Source organism: Zonotrichia albicollis, chromosome Z, assembly GCF_047830755.1.
Source record: "Zonotrichia albicollis isolate bZonAlb1 chromosome Z, bZonAlb1.hap1, whole genome shotgun sequence".
Classification (NCBI taxonomy): Eukaryota; Metazoa; Chordata; class Aves; order Passeriformes; family Passerellidae; genus Zonotrichia; species Zonotrichia albicollis.
The window spans coordinates 33,090,782-33,114,245 of NC_133860.1; the positions used below are offsets into that span (position 1 = coordinate 33,090,782).

The 23,464-nt window shown below is 40.3% G+C and overlaps 1 protein-coding gene across 8 annotated transcripts in view; it reads right to left on the bottom strand.

Annotated features, from left to right (window-relative positions):
- The window catches only part of ARL15 (ARF like GTPase 15), a 269,511-nt gene that overhangs the window by 195,827 nt on the left and 50,220 nt on the right, over positions 1–23,464 (bottom strand). Inside the window, exon 1 of one of the 8 annotated variants that reach the window (XM_074533673.1) lies at positions 21,669–21,701. The exons of the other annotated variants lie outside the window; for them this stretch is intronic. Within the exon in view, the coding sequence (XP_074389774.1) occupies positions 21,669–21,686 (18 nt within the window). The 5' untranslated portion in view covers positions 21,687–21,701. Of the gene's footprint in view, positions 1–21,668; positions 21,702–23,464 lie in introns of those variants that run through there. 8 annotated transcript variants of the gene reach the window in all.

The window sequence follows — 23,464 nt, forward strand, 5'->3', positions numbered from 1 at the left end:
ACATGGAACGGACACTTTTTAGTCTCTATTAACTCAAAGAGGTGCAGCAAAAAATATCACGAGACATCCAGCACTCCGTGATGTCAAAAGGGTAGGCACCCCTTTCTGTGTCGGTTCTGCACTGCACATTCCTGCCTCTCACATGCTATCAGCCTCTGGTGCTAAGCCTGTCCCTCATATAGACCATTCATGTACACTGAACTGTCAGAAATCCCCACTATGGCTGAAAAACACAAACCAACTTGTAAACCTGGCAAAAAAGTAAACAGGATAATACAAGCACTATACGCACATGCTTGATCTCCAATGTCAAACCAAGCAGAAAGCTGGGAGGAAAGGGGATCATAGATCTCAGAGCAAAATTCCTTTTCAGCAGCATAGCTGTCCAGGCAGTCGAGCTATCCCCCAAAGTCTCATTTTAACCATTCCCTCATTTTACAGGTCTGAACATTTTCCTAGAAAAGAATTTCAAAAATATCACAACAGCAGTTCATAACATTATGAATAAGGTAGGTGTTTCAATGAAACAAGATCTCTAGCTCACAACTACCTGGTCACTTGTGATAACTCTCACTCCCTTGAGTTGGAAAACTTATTCCCGGTTGAACAATGAAATCCTAACTAAAGAGTTAAGAACTCTTGATCTTCATTTGCCTTCCCCCCTCCACCCCCTTCCCTCAGATTAACACCATGCTCTTTCACATTTGGAGCCACTGCTGAATTTCAGTGCCAGCTTGTTTGTTTGCATCCTGAGGTTTTCTTCTAGGCTTTGCTTGTTCTCAAACATATCTGGAATCTCTCTGCTCTGTACTTCTTGGGACTCTTCAGCTCTCTTCATGAGCTTTGCAACACAAGACCTAAGGTGAGACAATTCAGAACCTGCCTCCGCCAGCAACACAACTGTCTAACCAGAAGGGATGTACACTGGTTCTCCTTGCAAACCAGACAAATCTATCTTCCTGGCATGTCTTTTTTCAGAGTGTCTAATAACTTAGTCAAGATAATGGAAATACCAGAATGGCAAACAGAGGAGTAAAGGTGTCACAGGAAACTTCTGCTTGTCTCAAGAATCTTGCACCTATTTCAAATAATTAGCTATGTAAAAACAACCCTGCCTTGAAAAGTCACAGTGACAGTTTTGCTCTTTCTCTTCTGCAAATACTCCATAACTGGAAAAAGAAGATGCATAAAGTTCCTTCTCTGGAGAAAACTGCACAATGATCTGCAGATGATGCGCTTGTAAAAACAGTAACTATGCTAATTAATTGGCTACTTCCAGGGAAACAAACAAACAAAGAGACAAACAAGATTTGCCCCCTTGAAATCTATAATACAGCAAAACCCTACTGTTACAAGATATTACAGAATACTATAATTGACAAAAACCGAATAGGTTTTACCCATTCGCCCACCAGCAGACACATTTAGAGAGCTGCAATGCTAGGAGAAAGACAGATAGATTGTAAGGAAAACAGAATCTTTAAAAATCAAGTTTAATCATTAGGCACTGTGGAAAATCCTCATAAAATTCAACAAGTTCACATGGGGAATTTTTTTATGTTTTTACTGAATGCTGGAGACCCCAAACAGATTGCAGATACAAAGTACGACAGTTTTTATGTTTTTATCTCCCACACAAATGCTACAGGAAGTAACCACTCTACTATGCATTACTCACATGCCCACAAGTGCTTTGTTTCTACAAAAAATCAAATTTAAAAGACCTGAACACAAGAAACCTAAGACAAATCACACAGAGCCTAACAGACATACAGATTTGCAGGACAACTGCAAACAAAAGAGACCACTGTGCATCCTCCCTAGTATCCTCCTTCCTCCCTTTTCTCCCCTGTTTAGCTAAGAAGAAACATTGCTGTGGATAGTCACTGTTCCTGCAGAGCAGCAGCATTGCAGAAGGTGGTTGTCTCCTGGCTTCCCACAGGACAAAACCCTAGAAATGCTGGGGGCTGAAGAGAGGAATGTTGCCTTTCTGTTCCTACATTTTACATCCCTCTGCTCTGACACCAGTGCATTGCTAATTTTCCTGTCTCTCAGGTGTCAGGCTCAGGCACTCACTCACCCAAAACTTCCACTGTGCAGGAAGTGTCTGTTTTCCATGAGGTGCCACACTGCACCATGCCACACACCCCAAGGGAACTACTCCAGCCTTGAAGTCGCTCTGTAGTCTCGGTCTCACAGGGTCATGCCATCCTTGTTCTCCTGAACAAACAGATACGTTTACTCCCAGCTTTATTCATCAGCCCATCCAGTGTCCTGTGCCTCAGACCACAAAGTCTCCCAGTAACTGCTTTAGATATTTGCAAGTCCAAGGATTTCCCTGTATTGTACTAAAAGGTTGATAATAGTAGGGGAAACAGTGGAGACAAAAGCCAAACTAAATCAGCTCTCTCACGTTGCCTCACACCACACACACAACCACTCACTTTCCCCTATCTGCTTGACTTCAGGAAAATTCCTGTACTACTCTCAGTCTCTTCTCAGCCTTTTCCTCACAACAGAACCCTAGGTTACACCCTTCTTTTTGGCAGGGATCTAAAACTTATTCATCCCCAGTACGACTAAGGGCTCCATGTCTTAAACCGCAGTTTAAAATTAAGACTGCAAGCAGTGTTTTCACAACAACGTGGTAGGCCAGCTCTTCGCTGGAACACGAATCGTGCTCCTAACTGCAGCTCCCACAACGTTTTCCAGCAGCACTGCGCCACACTCGCCCAGCCCCGCGCCCGATGGGCGCGAAAGGCGGGCGGGGCGCGGCTGCAGCGGGGACTCCGTGTCACCGCGCCGCCCGCCAGGGGGCGCTGCCCGCCGCCCGCCGCCGCGCAGGGCGCCCCCCCGTGGGCGCCGGGGGAACCGCGGCCCGCCAGCCCCGCGCCACCCGCGCCGAGTCGGCCGGACACGGGCACGGGCACCGCTGAACACGGGCACGGCCGGACACGGACACGGCCACGGCTGGACACGGGCACAGCCGGCGGCGCGCACAGTGCTCCTGTCCTGCTGCTGCGGCTGCTTTCACACCCCTGCTTTACCATGTAGGCTGCCAGACCGGGCCAAGCTTCCAAAAGAACCCAGCAGTCTGGATATTCATAAGCAAAACGATGAATCCCGCAGAGATCGGAGGAAGCTGAGTGCGGGTGTTGGAGGCAACACACGCCACAGGAATTAAGGTTTAAAAGAAAAATACTTTGGTTTCCTCGTTTGTTTTTTGTAGGTTTGGTTGGTTTGGGGTTTATTTTGGCGAGGGAGGTGGGTGTGTTGGTGTATAAGAGACTTTAAACAAACCTCCATAAAAATACGTTTAATTGATAACACTTGTGAACTGCAATTTCAGTGGCCTGTTGCCAGACTGCAGCCGACTTTACTGAGAGACAGAGCTGCTACTGAGAAAAAGGCTGCTTAGGAGCCGCACCTTCTGAATTCCCTCTATACCTTTGTTGGGTATAGAGGTACAGCTTTTTAATCTGAAAAAATGTGTTTGCTAAACAAGTATTTAAGTAATTTTCTGATGCTATTGTCTCCTAGCTCTTCCTAACAAAACAGATCTGCAGCTTAAAGCTATATCCATTAAACAGGGAATTCTGAAACCACCTACAGAAATTCAGTTCAACCAAGTTGAGAAAATTCAAGACAATCACACAAACTTATGTACTGTATATACTAGAGGAAACACTTTTCATTCAATTACCTCAGAAAGAAAGTGGGCAAGTTTTATTAACATCTCCTAAAAATACAACCTGGTCTCTTGGGTTTTACCTGTCAGTATCAGAAAACCAGAGAAGTAAAGATACAAAGATTTCTTCGCACAGTAAGTCTGAAAAGTCCAATAACCACCTTGACTTTCACTTATAACCAGGAGCAAGGTATTGTCTGTAACTGAACCAGCTACACATCTAAGTCGTGTTCAAGGTACATTCTTTAAAGATTATAACAATGCAGAGGGAATATAAGAAGTGGTTAGAAAATAGACTAGAAATCGATGTTTGAGAAGCCCTTACTTAAAGCTTGCCTTTTTGCTGTGCTTCCGCATATTCTGCTACTCTACCGGTCTCAGACACATTTGCCAAAAAGATCACCCACAGACTATTCACAAGGAGAATTTCCAGCAGTGTGAGAGGACTGTAAGGGGCTGTGTGAGAGACTGCAGCCCACAGAAAGGCTCCACTGAAGGATGATCTCAGTGGTGACTGAGGGGGCAGGGGGACAGGTCCCAAGCAATGCCAATGGCACACCATCTTCAAAAGGCCCCAGAAGAACTGGCCAGGGACCTACAGGGTTATCGGTCTAGATTTGGTCCCTGGGAAGGTCACAGAGCAAGACCTCTACAAGAAGAAAAGGATTACAATCTTAAGCAGACAACTTAGAACGGATAAAAACTGACTGGATGACTGGCTTAGAGGCAGAAGTTCATGTTTTGTACTCTACCAGGACTGCAATAACCAAGTGGAGAACTACTGAAGCAAAATCAGTGACTGGTCCTTTATCAGTCACACGGCAGAAGTCACACTTTTCAAGTCTGCAGATGACATCAAACTGGGAGAAAAAGCACTGGAGAGCAGGGCTGCCATCCAGAGGGACCTGGGTAGAGTAGGGTAGGGTGCAGGAAGGTGGGGAGAGCCTCGTGCAGTTCAGCATGTAGAAAAGCCCTGCCCAAGGAAGTCAGAGCCTCAGGCAGCAGTGCAGGCTAGACATGGCTTGCCTGGGCAGCAGCTCTGCAGAAAAGGCCTCAGGGCTGGCAGCAACCAAGGGCAGCAGTATACATCGCTACAGTAGTACAGGCACAACCAGGAGATGGAGGAAAGGGATGTTTCCCCATGATTCAGTACTTTTTAGACAACACCAAGACAAGATACTGAGTCCTCGGTTTGGGCTCTCCACTGCAGGACTCCCACGTGCCAAACTGGTGTGAGCCCAACACAGGCCCACCTGGATGCTCAGGGACTGGAGCACCTGCACAGTGATGTGACCCTGAGGTACAGGGTACCCTGAGGCAGGTACTCCTGCCTCAGCCTGGAGAAGGGAAGGCTTCAAGAGCATCTCAGAGCAGCCCTCTTCTGCCTACAGACAAGGCTACTGACAATAAAGAGTCAGGCTGTGTCATGGTGGCTGAATGACACATCAGGCACAAGCTGAAAGACAGCAAGTTCAAACTGGAGATAAAGGGAAGCTTTTCTCCTACAGGAACAGTGCAGCAGTGGTGCAGGTGGCACAGAAGTGCTGTGTGGTCCCTGCTCTTGGAAGTTATTTAGACAGACTGCAAAAAGCCCTGAGCCATGTGCCTTGGCATCTTTGCTGACCCTGCTTTGAGCACAGTCAGACTAGAGACGCCCAGGACTTTTCTGTCCTTAGCTATAGTGTCCTCTTCAGTGCTGGCAAGCTGCAATGCAAAACTGAATGCCTGGTGAGACCCTAAACTTTTCATTTACCTTAATCTTGTTATTTTAAAGGGTGACTAGATTCCTACAAATTCAATCTATAAACTGACAGCATGTTTTCAAACCTACTTTCATGGAAGAAAGACACAGAAAAGTGAAAGTCCTGCTAATTTGAATCCCCAAGCCTGCATGGTATCATCTTTCATGCTTTTGGAGATCAGGGAGCATGGGCTTTCATAAGAAACATCACACTGCCCATTACATATAGTCATCAGAAGTATGAAAAGAGCTGCATGACTCTTCAAGCAGGTAATACAGTAACAAAACCAAGTCATGAGAAAAAGCTCAGTGCTGCTCTCTACCTGCAGCCAGTGTAAAAAACACATTCAAGAAAATCAGCACTGGACGCAAAACATACAGGTTTTTTTGGAACCAAAACTAAATTCCCTCTTTAAAATGGGGAGAAAAAAAAAACCAGTTCCAGAACCTTTCACAGGCAGAGTAGAAACAAAAAGACCTGCATTCACCTGTACCAGAGAAAACAGGAAGCAGATGTGCTGCTGGCATGCAGAGTGATGACAGAGTCCCTCTGTTAGCAAACAGAATTCCCAATGCTGAAGCAAGAGGAGCATCACAATCCTTAAAAAAACAACCCAGAACATGTGAGTTTCCCCAAACCCACCAATCATGAGCAAAACCCTGATGTGCTTTTAAAAAGGCCTGCTCTGTATAGTCCTCATGACAGAGATTTCTGAATGGAGGAGTTGATTCTTGTATAAGTGAACTCATTAAAACTTTGTACATGCTACTAAGTTCTTCACATGAGAAGCGGTGTATGAAATAAGTGTTACTCCTCCAGTCTCCACAGGAAGGTGGGAAGGCTTTGAGAGGGAGCAGCGTTTAGCTAACAAGCATGCTGTAGAGCAGTCAGACAAGGGGTTGTGCAAAACAGTCAAAAGTTTCCAAGATGGCTGTAAATCATAGGAATCTCATGTTTTGAAAAACAAGTGGAAGAGACTGTGCAAATACCAACCATTATTAAGAATAGCTTTGAAAATGCCAACCTATCATTTCCATAACAGACACACCCTCAACATTTTGAGGAAGACTCACAAAGAGGAATGGCTACCAGATAACCAGCTGAGTTACTGATAACTCAGGTTTACCAACTACTGGGCATTATATTATCAACCCACACTATATATGGTTACACAGATTGCCAAAGCATGGAACAATGACCATCTCATCTGGTTGTTAACCTCAAGACTCTGCAGGTCCAGCATCTTAGAAGCAGAGCTGTAGTAACTGATCAGCCCCACTTCTGCAGCATCATCTTGAGCTCCATCCACACTAGGTACAATACATAACCTACATCCATCATGCTCTGGGCTAAAAAAGGCATCACTGGAAAATGAGGTTTACTAGGGAAGGCCATGAGAAATAAAATTTAGCATTTGACTTTCCTGTTCTTCACTTAGACTCTATCTACACAGGAAATTACTATTCTAATTACACTTAGTAGTTACATACACAATATTGCAAGAAGTCAACATGACTTAAGGCCCAGCAGAAAGGCTGTCTTCTTCCATAGTTGCACAAAGTCTAGGCAATTACCTGGTTTTCCTGCTGTAGCCTCGTGGCCTATGCTAAAAGATCCTAAAAGCCACCTTTTGTAGAATGTTCTGTTTTGCCAATGGAAAAAGTGTTTGAGATATGCAAACAACTGCCAGGGTAAAAAGAGAAGTGTATAAATACATACATCACCCCTACTAATCAGTCTACCACATACACTCTCTATAGCTACTGATCTACTTTTCCCCTCTCCCACTGTTTTCCTTCCTTTCCTGTTTTCTTTGCTAGCTTCAATAAGCATTTCAGGTACTCTAAATACACCAATGAAGGAACTCCCTGTCTGTGTGGGAAAACAGCTTTACAGATGGCAATACTGGAACAGTAGAAATCTTAAAACTCTGCAGTGCTGATAAAAATCCTAAGAACACTGAAATTTCACCCAGAGACATGCAGAGGCATGATGGGATGGCAACTGACTGAAGGAAATCCCCATTTTCCTACCTCCTTTCTCCCACGTGTTCCCTTACCTTCTGCCTCCTACCTCCTGCATGACAACAGCAGGAGATCAGACAAGTATCTATTGACAAATTTTATTATCTACTGACAAATATATACTCTCACATTCACACTTAATTTATCACTTCCCTGCAGGTGCAAGAATGCAGCAGAGAGAAACCTTTTGACTGGTTGGGATCCCACGTACCTCTAGGGCACACCCCAGCATGTGTTGACTACCAAAAAATGTTGGGGAACTGAAGGCCTTCTTTCACAATGTCAGGACACAGTGATCAAATCCAATTCTGTGCCAGATAGGAATAAAAATCTATGTGCATAAATGACCTCTTTCCAAGCCCAACCTTTCCACTACAGTAAAACAGTGGGATAATGGGAATTTTCTATGTTGTTTCCTGTTATGCATCTATTTTCTGTTCCACAGAAACCTGTTTGGTTTTTCAGATTTTTTTTAATTCTCTCAGAAAATGGAGATGTGCCATTCAAAATGCAAGAAAACAATAATTTACACAGCACTTGCAGACAAATCCTGGGAAAAGTCTATGAGTACAGTGAATAAAATTGAGAAGCAATTTGCTATTACATTGCTACCATATATCATTATGTGGATCAATGGTTATGTGGTGCATTGCTCGTCTTTGCTGTCCTCTCTGTACACCATACAATGCTGGATGGTGCCACAGGACCAGCTGGTGTCATGAACACCAATCTCAGATTTGAAGTGACAAAGAAATGTCTCTGGTAATGATGTTTATCTGTCCTTCTTAACTCTTTTGACAGTGAAGACAAAGGCACTGCAACAATCCTGGACCTATACAGGACAATTACAGCAAATTTAGTCTGTTTTACAAATCTATAGATTATGCAACATTGTTTGTTGTAGAAATTTGAACAAGGCAAAGAGGTTTTCTCAGGACAAACAGAAGACTGCCAGCTTGGTAAATGTAATTCCATTATTTCTGCCACGGAGTGGCTCTGTTAGAACACTTACACATTTCAAAGATACATGCTATTTTAGATACCCAACAGGAGTATGACTTAGCTGGAGCGTGACTTAGAGATGAACTAGTCATTGCTACAGCCAGCATTATGGATATGTTGCAGAAATGATGGCATGTTCCAGGAGGATGAGAATTCTGGGGGGAAAACTGAGAGAAAAAAAATGAGTGATTCTGAAACTGGGAAGTAAGTTATTACACAGTTTAGACTTCAGCTACTTTATGCTCTGTTCTATATTTGAAGATGTTTTACAACATGAATAAATAAAATTCAGCATTTATGAGGTACCCTAACAGTACCCACGACTGTCACAGAAAGACCCACAAAAGCATGGTCAAGGTGTATTTTCTATGAAGTCAAAGTAAGCTTTCTACAAAATTCATGGTCAAAGTAAGCTTTCTAGAAAATTCTTCAAAAGCTGAAGAAACCCAAGTCATCATGACAGAAAAAGAAAAGCCTTGTATGGATGAGTAATTGGTGAAGTGTCAGGAAACAGAGGGTCAATTATGCTGTGCAGGGAGGCCACTTGCAAAATTTCTCAAGGAACTGTGATGGATCTGCTGTGGCAAAGGTAAGCAGCAAGAAACATCCAGTTACTCAAAGCAGTACAGGGTAAAGCTTCACGGAGGGACAGTGTGAAACTGAACAGACAGCAGAATGGAAGGTGACATTCAACAAATAAAGTGATCTACATGTAGATCCTTTATAGCAGTCCTAATAAGTTGATATGGTCTATTGCTCAGAAAAAAAGATCTGGGATTATGACAATCCCTTTAAAACAAGAGTTTAGCTCCTGATTAAAAAAATATAAAACACAGAATTAGGATAGGAACATCATCAAGCCATGGTGTAAATCTGTTTTTCAATATAACCCTATTTATACCTAAGACTATACCCAAGATTTTTTACTTTCATTAAATCAAAAATGTTAACAGATGTAGAAAAAGGACAAAAAAGGATTATCTAAATATGGGATAACATTTCCTTCAAGCAATCTTAAACCTACACAATCTTAGTTTCTTTATTCAGGAAAAGAGAATTTTAGAGAGGTCTGACACACATATCAATGTTTAGGTGGGTTCTAGAGGGTGATGGTAGAGGTAACTGCAAACATCTCTTCCCATACAAGGTTTAAGAGCCATTGAGTCCAGTTTATCAGACACAACTCCAGAAGGACATGAGTGGTTCCTTGTGGAACTGATCATTCACCTGAACCACCAGCTTAATAGGTGGTGTATTATAGGCCATGTATTCTTCCTGACTTCTTGAAGAAGCTGGACATAGTCAGAGACACAAATCTACTGATGATAAAAGAACATTAGCCACACCAAACTCCAAAATCTCTTGGCCTTAAAAGAGTTGCAAACTTGTAATTTATCAGGTAACATTAGTGCATACACATTTCCTGTTCTTATAATTTCATAGGAATTTGTTTATGGCTCCTGTAAAACACGTTGCTGGTCAAACAATGTATTTGGGCTGACGTAATATGGCCCTCTTTGTGTTCTAATCCTGCTTCAGAACAAACAGCAAAAAAGAATTTGAAGCAATAACATCTAACTCAGTTTTTCTCCACAATTGTTAGCAGTAGCTAATTAAATTACCACCACCCATCCTGTGCAATGAATGACTCATGGGTTCAATGGGGAAAGGAAGAAGGAAAAGCAATGTTAGGTAATTAAAGGCTATACCAAAACACACATGAAACACAGAAGGCAAATTAGGCAGGATTATCTAGCTTGTATATTTCCCAATCTGTGATAGCCCAGCTTTGCAAACAGACAATTCTAATGTCTCCTAAATTCTGAATGGTCTGGAAGAGTTTGATGTATAGGTCTTCTGAGGGAGAATGTCACTCATATGACAGATTTAAAGGAATACCTGCAAAATCTCCACTTGCTTTCCTGGAAAGAGACAACGCATAAATTAACGAAGACAGTGTTTTAAACTAAACTGGGTGACTTGGACTTGAGCAAATATGGGAGCACTCTAACTATGTTCTAGCAGCTAAGACAGGTAACCACACTTCTCTCCATCCATTCCTTGCAGATCAAAGATTGTTTTAGATGTTAATTAAGAAGAAGAAATCAGATGCCAGCACACTGACAGGGAAGTGGTTTTTGTCATCAGTACCAGAACATTCCACCCACTTTTGCCAGTTCCAAAGTTACTGCTGTAAAAGTCCTTCTGTATCTTCAGCATTGAATCAAAGCCAGAAGGTTATAGCTGATTATGTGTTAAAATTGGGCTGAGTTTACTATTAGGTACTTTGGTCAAAGGGGAGGCAAGACTAATTATTTTTTTTTAATCCTAGGACAGAACCTTCAGCAGTGAGTAGAAAATGCTAACAGGACTAGGTATAAACAGACTGCAACTTCACAAAAGCTGACTGATTTTAGGAATAGACATTGACAGATTGTGTTTTAGTAAGAAGAGTAAAACACAGATTTCCATACAAATTTTCAGGAAGAGAGGACATAGTCTCAAGCTGCACCAGGGAAAGTTCATATTGGACATCAGGAGGGATTATTTCACAAAAAGGTTGTCAAGCATTGAAATAGCCTGCCCAAAGACGTGGCAGAGTCACCATCCCTGGAAGTGTTTAGGACTGGATGTGGCAATTAGTGCCATGGCCTGGTTGACAAGGTGCTCTCTATGACTCCACAGTTCTTTTCCAGCCTAATTGATTCTGTGATTCTATGTCTGCTAGTGGCTGCTCAGACAAAATGTACAACAGAGCATAAAAACCTGAGGTTTCATATCTCTCAGACTGTTTGCTGTTCAAGGCAAATATAATGAAATACGCACATAAACATTTAGCCCTTCAAATGCTGTTAAACTTCAACATGATCTTACAGCATCAAGCTCCTCTACATACTAAAAAAAAAGTTCAACCCTCTACATAAATTAATTTTCCTCTTTAATGTAATTATTCTAAGAAAAGAGTCCCAAATGCTGTCGTGGCCTTTGAAATAAGAATGGAAAGGATTTTAAAACTGTCACATTTTTTGTTTTTAAACAGAGCCAGAGGTATTTTATTTCCGTACATTTTTAGTAGATAGATGGGAAAAAGCTCTGTCATGCTTTAAGTAAAGGAAAAACAGTTATTTATCAAACTGCATCACTATCCTGTTTCTAGCATCCACATTTGCTTCTTTCCCAAAGAAAAGAAAGGATCAGTAAGTTTTATCCAGTCATAGCAGTCCACTTCACTAATTGCCATATCTTCATCACTTCTCAGTTTGCCTGTCAAGGTAACACACACAAATAATTTTGCTGAGTTACACACTATCCCTCTGTTCTAGTCTTCATATGTAGCTATTTCGTTCAACATGCATTCATGCTGCACTGGTCATTTATTTCAAATTCACTTATATATGAAGCACTCAATTGTTAAGTGAGCACAGACCTCCCCTTTGCAACCCAGCTGATCTGTTCTCTTTTAATTGCACTATACCCAGTTTCTGGGTTCATTATCTTCCTCCTTTGAACTGGTATCTAGGAAATCGCTTCATGTGCAGTTTAGACAACCACATTGATTTACAATTAAATTGGTTTACACACCAAGGCAGTGTCAAACTATACTTTTATAACATTCAATTCAATGTCATTTCCCATGAGTCCACTTGTCAGAATTAGTTTTCAAATTATGTATTAGTATCACAAACTTATGATACAGTCTGCTCCATTTCTGTGCACCAACTCATCTGACAAAAGACAAAACAGTATTTTAATATTAATTTTTATGCCCAGAGTCTGCCAGTCAACAGATTCAATAGTACCAATTAAGATTTGAACCACACAATTCACGGTAGCTACTGATGCACTTATATTATCCAGGGAACAATCATCTACCTTCAGCTGGCCACAGCTCAGCCACTTCAGGACAAGGTGTGAACCTTGGCACCTACATCCAGGAACTGCAGCTGTTTCTTATTCTCCTGACCTGGAAGAAACAAGTTACTAGTAGCAGCTGAAGTTAAGATGAATACCACTGGTAATGTAGACTCTTGCTAGACAGGGCTGGGGAATAGAGAAGACTAGTCGGCAAGATTTTTTTGAGAAACACCAGTTAAAATTTAAGGAGAATTGGTAATATTTGCTTCTTTTAAATTCTCCATTATTTTCTGCAAAAATGGAGAATTAGGAAAAATAAACTAATGTTATGTTTAATAGCTGAACGTCCAAGTGAAAATAAGGGCAGAGAAGGACCACACAGTCTCACAGTATCTAAACCCACAGTCCTGGAAGAGAGGAGGGAAATCACTAGGATTTTTCAGATAGGAATTGCATGGTTCATAACCACTCTCCACAGCATAGCAGGATTTTTCTCAGTATTTTTACATGAAACCATACACACTGTGAGTGATAAACTCTTCTGAGTTTTAATAAGCAAACATTGCTTTGCAATCACAGTGTGTTAAGCCCTCAGGCAATACCCACATGGTATAGAAGCACACAGCCTCTACGAAATAGCTCTGTAGGACATGTTTCTTATGACCAGTCATGCAGCAAGACAACTGAAGCAGACAGAAATTTTACAGAATGTTGTACGAGACAGTCAAATTAGCAATGTACAGGCATTAACCAAAATAATGACTGGGACTAAGGAAGAAGAACAGACCATGTCTACATGAGTAATTTGCTTACAACAAGTATTGTCACTGCTTCTGGTACTAATTTTCAAAAAAAGTGCAATTAGTTGGAAATGAACACCAGAGTTTTTAAATCATTAACATGTATGCCATTGATTTTATTCAAATGTTACTATAAAACAGACCCAGAGATGCTTCAGTTATGCTAAATTACTTCAGCCACCAGGTGCTTCAGTCAAATGCCTTAAGGGATTGACAGTAGGAGGCTATTATCAACACCTGATCTCCACATTTAGGGTGCAGAGCAGGTAAAATTATCAGCTCATAGGCAAACCACCTCCAACCATAGTGGAAATGAAGGAAGCAACACAGGCCAGAATATGTTTTTTCTGATTTCAGAAAAAAACATATTCTTGATTTCAGATCCAACAATCAAATTGAAATCAGTCATGCGAACCAGAGACGAGGCAACTGAGAACCCTGATACCACTGTCCTCCATTCTCCACACTCCTTTCAATGCCTTAGAAAAGGCTTTCATCAAACTAACAAACTGGTCGGCACAAGAATATACATCTTCCCCAAATCCCACAGATGACCAGATAAAAGGCCAAAACAAAAATTTTCTTCCTCCCAGCCTCTCATCTTCCTCTTATTTTTTATTTGGGAAAGGTAGGTGGGGTGGTTTTTGTTTTGAGCTCAAATCATTGCCAGATTTCATTAAAAAATTCTCTGAGAATACGTATTATCAGATTCTGAAAACCACAGCCCTGAATTTATGGATATTTTTACTGTAGACTGAAGAAAACCAATCAGCAGTGTGTATTCAAAAAGCTGGGAGTAAGAACTCGCAGCAGACTCAGAGGCAGGAGAGGTACACATTAGACAGAGAGTAAAACCCACTTTTGGTAAACTCAAGATTCAGCATTGTGCTCTTCCTACTTTCAGTGGGAACACAAGACTAGATAGGATCATTTTTGAGTCACTAATTTCCATTTCCACAAGCGCAGATTTATTCATATAAAGATTTACTCATATAAGGAGATGGACAATCTCAATCTTGAAGACCCACTTTGCTGTGTTCTCCTAACCCTGGACATATTTTGAGCTTCAAGTCATCTCTCAGTTCCTCACAGCAGATTAAAGATTACCAAAAAGGAATTCCAAAGTCAGAAAACTAGCACTTCTCCAGAAAATAAAAAGGATAAATTGCCAATGTTTTGAGCTTGTGAACGCCAAAAAAAGTCTTTAAGGAATAATTTTTTAGTGAGAAAATGTTTTAGGAAAAAATCAAGTAACATAATAACTAAAGACTCACAGAGAACTTTTAGCAGTCATTAGCTCACAGAGGACACAGCCTAACAAGTCAGGGCTTAGACAAGGAATTGGCTTAAAAGGAGGACAAGGAACTGGCTTAAAAGGAGGACCATTAAAAAAAAAGAAGAGAATTTGAAAAAAAATAAGGAAGGTAAGAACAGAAAGAAAACACAAAAAAACTTTATAGACATTCCTACCAACACCTTGCAGACCAAGCACTTGAGGCAGTAAGCATTAAATTTGTAACAATTAGAAGAAACCACCATGGAAAAGGCAAAGAAAGGATGAGTGCACATTGCATGCATACACCTCTTGGGTCTCAGAATCCTACCCAAAATCTTCTGTCTATACAAAACAGAGGGGCAGTAACACAGAAGGATTTTGATCCATAGACAAAACAGGTTAGCTTGAGTGTCACAAGTGACCTTCCATTCAGACATAGCTCAAGAAGTAGAAGGCTAACATATGATTTAATCAAAGCAGATGACTGAGTGAAGCAGAAGTTGAGCCACAGAAATGCAAAAATAAGCACATAAATCCCTAACACCGGGTAAGGCAAATGTAGAAGGCAAAGCACAAAGCCCTTACCAGCACTGACAGAGAACCTGATCCAGGTTCGCCTCAACAATTTAGATACTCATAAGAAAGAATTAGGCATTATAAATTAGTCATGACTAGAAGGGGAAAACACTTATGCTGAGACAAGATGGTCCAGCTTGAAAGGAATTACACAAGAAATTAGCAAACATATAAGGTTAGCCAGGAGTAGTATTGCTATGAGAATTATCTCAAATTTAACTACAAAAGACAAATGGGAGGAAAAAGAAACATTTTAGCTAGTTAACCTTAAAAAATAAGATAATACAGGAGAATAAAAAGGAATAAAAATTTGCAAAGCCAGTTGTGTGGCAAGACCACTCAAAGCAAGAAATAACTTAATACAAAGTATGCTGCCAAAAAAACCAACCAACCAAACCCATCTGTGCCTAAATTCACTCCCACTGTGTTTTAAATCTGAAGACACCCCAGTGATTCAAAACTAGCCTGTCTGAACAAGATGTTATGAAATGTCAACAAGACTGACAAGCATTTCTTTCCTGCTTTCATACAATAGTATTTCCCAACTCTCCTATCATAGCCAATCAGAGGTTTTCCTATTTTCTTCAGGTTACATCAACCATGATATCTGCCCTCAAGGTAGGACAGTATTTCCAACATGAAGATTAAACAGTCAAGCATACTGCCAAAATTAGAAGTGGTTTCACATTCTGCAACTGCCTCCCTGTTAAATCTCTGTCTGTGGTAACTTCACAAAGGACTTCCCCGTTGCTATGTAGAAAGTGCATGTCAGCAACAGTGATTTGACTGCATGGAATAAACCACAGACAAGCTACTGAGCAGGCACATTTAAACTAAAACAAAAATAAGGGGGCTTAAAGCGATAGAGTGATTATTGTTACAACAAATCAGCATGCAATTTTTGAGGGAAGTGTCATTAAACTAGTATTCACCTTGTATTCAAGAATAGGAGTGCTCTAAAAAGACAGAATACAAACATTTGTTTTATTAACAGGGTACATATGAGAAGTCTCAACTCCAGTACCTGACCACTTTCTTGCTCAACCATTAATATTTTGCAGAGAGTTGAGAAAAGTCAGAATGATTTTTGATTAAGAACAAAAATTACTGTTAGCAAAAAGAAATTACAACACCTTGGAAAAAGAGGTTTCATATAGTTTTTAAATGGCATGAATTCTTCTTAAGCATCATCCGGAAAATAGTGAAAAAACTGTTTCTGAAAGGAAACTGCATTTCTCAATACACAAGAAGCTGTGTGTGAGAAAGCCCTACCAAAATAAGTTTGTATTGAATTATTATTTATATCTACATCCTGTTTAGCCATTTAGAAAAAAAGTTTAGTTCATGTTCCACAGACCCCTTTGTGTAAAGCTTTAAAAAGGCTTCTGCTAAAATAGGGAGGGCCCCCATACTTATATCCTCCAATTCACACTCTGTGGCAACTCAGAACTCTCAACCTGGATTTCCCCAACAAAAATAAAGTCATCCTTATCGTTTCCTCATGAAGCACTTGGTTTTCAGCTTTAAACAAAAAAACATAAAGGGATATTGAACTATAGAAAAAAATACTCATGTTATTGTTTATAGGTCTATGTAACTTGATCAAAATACTTGACTGAGACAAACCCAAGTTTTGCCAGAGAAGGCTATTGTTTGCCAAGCTACAGGTGTTTTTCTACACCTTTCTGCATGTTCCCAAGACTTATAACCCTTGAAAAAGGAGAATTGGGCCCTGCCAAAGGACCCTTCCCTGGTTTAATTATAGCATCACAGCACTGAAATGTAATTGAGGCTTGCTTGCACTTTGGGCACTTGCCTACTTAAAGTGATAGGTTACCAAAAAAGTTGCAGCTTACATTCAGGCACTCCTTATCTTCAGATTTTTTCTACAGGACAAACGGCTCTCCAAACATATACATTCATCTGATACAACCTAGCACAGCTTACCTCAGGACCCATACATAACTGCTTTTGCTTCCTCTTAGAACTATTGTTGGAATCAAGTAAAACATCATATACTAGAATAATCCTATATTTCAGCACAAAAATACAATCTGAACTTCAAGTTATATACTGTATTTCTATAAAAGAAGGCCAAGAAAGGCCTTATCTGCTGGGACATGGGGGAGGAGAAAAACCCAACAAGTTCCAAAAAAGCACAGCAAGCCATATCAACCCTCCAAAATTGAAGCGCAGGTCAAGCCCTCAACATACAGAGATTGTTTCTTTAAATTATCTTAATCTCACAATCACTGTAAAATATATTTCATAATGTTAACTGCCATTATAAAAGCGTTCTGCTTTCACACTTTTTGAAAAAAAAACACATATGATGCTGAGTTCTACAAATATGTTTTCTTTCACAATTGCAAAGGTACTTCTAAGGCAGAAATTGTATATAGTCTTCTGCTCAAATTATTAGATAATTGTCTCAAGTCACTTCACTGAAAATAGGCTGACTTGTATATTTGGGCTTTATTTTAAATCAATATGCTATTAAAAATTCAGTATTTTAATAATATTTAACAACACAATCTACTTCTGTTTTAATTTTACAGAATAGGAACTAGCCCAAAACCAAATTGTTTACAAATGTTGCTCGAAAATATGCCAACAGAAATGTACTGTTTGAAAATTAGTTTTCATTCCTGTGGTTTTTATTTTTCTGGGTTTGGTTTTACTCAATTTGAAGACTTATTCTACATGTCCACCATGTAATTTAAAAAAATAAATTATTATTTCTCCCTAAGCAGCTTCTTCTCCTTGCTCTTGAACTTCATTCCACTTCAGTTTTAAATAGGGGAATTCACATTAGGTTTCCTACAAAACTGCGAAGTTTAACATTAATTTCACCTCATAAGACAGTTAGGACCTGCTGATCAGAAACTGTATAAGGGTATTTCAAAGATATAATAGTCTAAAACCAGCTGCACAGTATCTTGTCTTGTAAAAATACAGAACCAGCTCAAGTTGACATAGCTCAACTTTGCCATTTTGATAGTGACAGCAATGGAAAAAAAAAATCACATTACTTGGTAAGGACTGCTATTTGCCCCTTCAGCTCTCAGGAACAATCAAAAACTGGTGGAGGAAATCAAGAAACTCTCCTCCACAAAAAATTACTACCCTTCTAACAGATTTTAAACTTCTAATTCAGGTAAGTAGAACCATATAATTAAAGTACAAATTAAGAGAAAACCTAGAAAACTGATAATTTTGTAATCTAATGTTTTGTTACCAAAACATTAAGTTACAAAAAATAGCAAAAACTGTCCAAAGATAAAGTTGAAGAGAGTCCTGGTATAACGGCCAATAGTTGGCTTTTGGTGACATGCAACCAGAACGTGAAGCAAACTTAAAATTTGTTCAAATATTTGGCAGTAAAAAAGAAAGGAAAAAAAAAAAAAAGAAAGAACACTACATTTCATAAAAATCACATATATTGGCTTAGCCCTATAGACACATTTCCGACTTTTAGCAACTTTTTGAGTGTTAAATCATAAACAGAATGAGTTCTCTCTGTAAGATTATAGCAAACACCTTCACTGGAGTTATTTGGTCTGTAATAATAAAACAATAATAAAACTACTAAACCAAAAATAACTAAATGAATAAAATAAATACATAAATAAATAAGAGGGAGAGTGATATGGGGCAATGGCTTTAAACTAAAAGAGAAGAAGCTTAGTCAGATGTTAGGAAGAAATTCTTCACTGTGGAGATGGTGAGCCACAGGTTCCCCATAGCAGCCATGGATGCCCCATCCCTGGCAGTGTTCAAGGCCAAGTTGAAAGGAACTCTCAGCAACCTGGGATAGTGGAAGGTGTCTCTGTCCATGGAAGGATGGCTGGAACTGGATGATCTTTAAGGTTCCTGACATGTCCTGTTGGAAATGATACAAGTTTAAATTTTTAATATAACTTTAGTCAGGGGTTTTGTTCACCTTTGCCCAGGGTAAAGGACTTAAAGTTTCCTTTCAAAGGACTTAACATCTGAGCAGACTGTGAGTAACACAGAAGACACACAAAAGATAAGGACCATTAATGACCATTGGCTCCAAAATCACCCCTGGCATGGCTGGAGACTCCTGGTTTGGGAAAACATAGGTAAAAAAACAAAGAACGAGAACCATCAAAGGTGAAGAGATCAACAACCAATTGGAAACCAAATACAAAGAACTGTGTAACTTGGGACCAATGAATATTGAACCAATTAATTTCTTTGAGTTTTGACTGTATCAACATGTGAAAAATCAAGTAAAAATTATGTGTGATTGAATGATTTTCTCTGCACAACCCAGGCAACGTGGGGATGAAATTGTTTCTGTTGCATATCCTGGCCATAACAATATAATGGCCAGAATAAAGAAATGCTTTAATTCTCTAATGCTAAAAAATGAGTGTTTTTGGAGAATTTTTGTTTTTCATGCAGTTTCAGTGAGACCAACACTAGCTTTTTACAGTTCTATGAAATGCAAGTAATTAAGGACTGAAATCTAATGACACAGCAAGTCATACTCCCTGTTAAACAAATGCCATCCAATGCTGGATGCATTTTGAAATGGGTTTTTTAGTTCAAAGTTTACTTTTATACATAGGAGACAATCTTAGAACCATTTAGGTTAGAGAATGTTTTTATGATCTATAAGTCCAAGCATTAACCCAGCACGGCCAAGTCCGCCACTAAAACAGATGCCTTAGTGCCACATCTACACATCTTGTAAATACTCCAATGATCGGTGAATGAGCCACTTGCCTGGGAAGCCTGTTCCAAAGCTTCACCACCCTTTCCGTGGTGGAATATTGATGGTGGGTTTTAAGTACAAATAGTGGATTAGGAACACATTTTCCTAATATCCACTCTGAACTTTGCCTGGCACATCTTGAGGTCATTTCTTCTTATCATATTGCTTGCTGGCAAAGAAGAAGCTGACCCCCACCTGACCACAGCCTCCTTTCAGGCAGCTGTAGAGTGATAAGGTCCCCCTTGAGCCTCCTTTTCTCCAGGACAAACAGCCCCAGCTCCCTCAGCTGCTCCTCACAGCACTTGTGCCCCAGACCCTGCCCCAGCTCCATTGCCCTTCTCTGGACTCTCTCCAGCCCCTCAGGGCCTTTCCTGCAGTGAGGGCCCAGCCCTGGCACAGCACTGGAGGTGCGGCCTCAGCAGGGCCCAGCACCGGGGGACAATCCCTGCCCTGGCCCTGCTGGCCACAGCATTGCTGATCCAGGCCAGGATGCCATTGGCCTTCTTGGCCCCCTGGGCACAGCCTGGCTCATGTTCAGCTGCTGTCACCAGCACCCCCAGCTCCTTTCCAGCCACTCTGCCCCCAGCCTGTGCAGCTGCCTGGGGTTGGTGTGACCCAAGGGCAGGACCTGGCACTGGGCCTTGTTGAACCTCACACCATTGGCCTCAGCCATGATCCAGCCTGCCCAGATCCCTCTGCAGGGACTTCCTGCCCTCCAGCAAACAGAAATGACCTCAGTACTGAGCCCCGGGGAACTCCACTGATGAGCAGCCACCAGCTGGATGTAACTCCACTCACCACCACTCTCTGGGCCAGCCATCCAGGCAGTTTTTAATCCAGCAGAGTGCACCTTTTTGCTGTCTAGAAGACAAAGAATGATAGAATGGTTTGGTTTGGAAGAGACCATTAAGATCATCTAATTCCAATCTCCCCACCAAGGACAGGGACAGCTTCCACTAAACCAGGTTGCTCAAAGCCTCATGTAACCTTGAGCTAAAAAGTTTAAACTGAAGCAAGAAATACTAACAAGAAATTTAGGCTAGATCTTAGAAAAACTGTATGTAGAAAGCAGGGCTAGTTGAGCTCAGGAAGAGTTTGTAGAAGAGATTATGGAACCTGATGTGGTTTTTTTCAGAAAAGCAGCCTGGTCAGAACTGGTTTGGTCATTGTTCATCCCACTTCTGAGCCAGGAATTAATTAGATGACTCTTGCTCCTTTCAACTCTATTTGTTATGATGTTATCATGTGAACATGAAAAACAGAAACATTTGTGCATTAAGGGAGACTCCCTGTTTCTGAGGCTTCTTATACTTCACAACCTGTGCCATGAACTTTTGCATCAGCAACACATAAATCGTTTAAGTCATCTGCCTATAAAACACTTTTCTCTATTAAGCCTTTCTTCCAAAAAGTATTTCAACCTTGTCCAACCCAAAACAGCCATTAAAAAGACCTTTACAGGAGGACGTTTTTTGATATCCCAAAATAATCTTGGAAAACCCCACCAAGACTCAAAGTCTATTCTTCAAATAAGGAGTCAACTTTCAGTACAAAACACAGACAAAGCCAACAGAAAGTCACTTATGTCAGTTTAAGAGCTAAGGAATACAGCAGTATCCAGTGCTTAAACAGCAACACAGAGACCTGCAATAGTTCAACACACTGAACATATAATAGTGAAAATTTATATACCACTTTGATAATTTCTTTTCAGTCCTCCACTTTTCCTTAAGAAGTCATTCCCTGTGGCAGTTGCTACAGTAAGCAGGCAATACACATGCTGAAATATAACACAAGCAGCTTTTCTTAACAAAAATATTCCAGCAATGAGGCGAACAGGGAATCAAAACCAGCAAATCATGAACCCTGGTCACACGCAATACCACAGTAAACATATATGGGGAAAACACGGTTACTTCATTAGAATCAGATGCTAGGAGAAAAAAATGATGCCAGCTTACCTGGCGCACGTATCTCATATAAAGCAGCCATGTAAAGAAAGCTTGAAAGAAGTCAGAGGAGAACAGAGAAGTGACAACATGAAATTAAGTGGCATTCTTTGCAATATTATTCAAGAACTTGAGCAGATTACTAACATCTTCCTTCCTCAGGAAAGAGCTTCCCACACTACAGAATTTTCAAAGAGAAAATCCTTAACTCCCACAAAAGAAGCCACAAAACCCCTCTTTCTGAATCTCATGCTAGAATTTGCAAACAAATTTGGAATCACAACATTTTCATTCTAATTATGTTCTAATTTCAATTATAAAAACAGCAGAAGGCTTATATAAGTGTTCAAATGCCCAGACACCAATAAGCCAAGGCATGCATTGTGAGTCGGAACCACAAGGTCTTGCATAAACTTCCTGTGGAATATCAGTAAATTCTTTTCATTTTACACTTCAGTTTAGCCTGCTGAAAAACAAAATATCTTGTGTCTCATTGGGAATGTTGAGCCACTATCTGTGAGATCTGGGAATACAAGCATATGGAATAATAAAACCATCAGGAGAAAGAGTTATACAGGCATTTTGAATACATTCAGATTTTGTACTTACTAAGAACTTTATTAATATTCTCCATCTAGAGCTGATTTGTCAACCTCTAAATTATTATTGGAGAGTGATAGCTTATAAAAGATTAATTAATTACAGGCTCAGCACAAAATACACCTAAAACAAAAGTTTCTTTTATTGTGGTTTTCTTGCTGATTATCCAATAGTTCCAGAGCCTCAGTTCAACTTAGTTTACTCCACAGTAGTTGTTTTTTGGGTTTTCTAGCTGCTTAGAGTTGGGTTTTCAGTTGGTTTTCTTCTTCTTTCTTTTTCTTTTTAAATACATGTTTTGACCTTCTTATTTATGGGTTATTTGGATTTAAAATTCTCTTTTATGATCCTTATATTATCCTTTCCTGCAAGGCTGAGGTCCAGTATTTGAGGTTCTCACCTACCGTGGCCATTGCTTTTTAATCTGACACGACAAAGTGTGTATTTCCAGACTTGATCCCTTTCAGAATCATGTTCTTGTTCAAAGTCAAGCAAGATGGCATGGCGAAAAGCATTTTAGAACCACTGAAACCAAGAGTTACTTCTTTTTAACATCCCACTATATGACCCAATCTGCTCATAAGCCTCTCTCTTAGCAGACTTATTCTTTTCCATGGCAAATAAATTCAAGCAGAGAAAAAAACAACACACAACTCCTGTGAAGAGCAAGGCAAAAGCATCTGAAACACAAATCTTGATGTAAGCAACCAGAAGTCTTTGTCAAGTCTTAATCAAGACATTTGCTTTACTTTCCCCCCATGGTTCCAGATCTTTTGCCTGTAAAGATTCAACTTCACAACAAATTCCACCTCTTTTTCCACACACAGACAAGAAGTGCACGTGGCAAGATCTTGAATGGTTTCCCAATACACTGATGTGTTTGAGGTAATCCCTGTTAGCCTGTAGCTTGCTTGTCACAGTAGAGACTCGAGCCAGTATGGAACACAGTATCAACCTCTGTCGGGCCTCTAAGCATGACTGTGTACCAAGGGTTATTACTTACACGTATGTATTCCAGAGAATTGCACTGGAATGTCTTCCACTAAATCCAAGATGACAACTTAATGAAGTAAGCAGATCTCCAAGACAGCACTAACACAACATGGGCCTCGTTAAGAAACAAAATCTCACATGTTTTGGAAGTGTGTGCGCTTTTAGAATTGGGGTACAAATAATTACCTTCCATTAAGGTAAAGTGTGTCTTGTCTGAG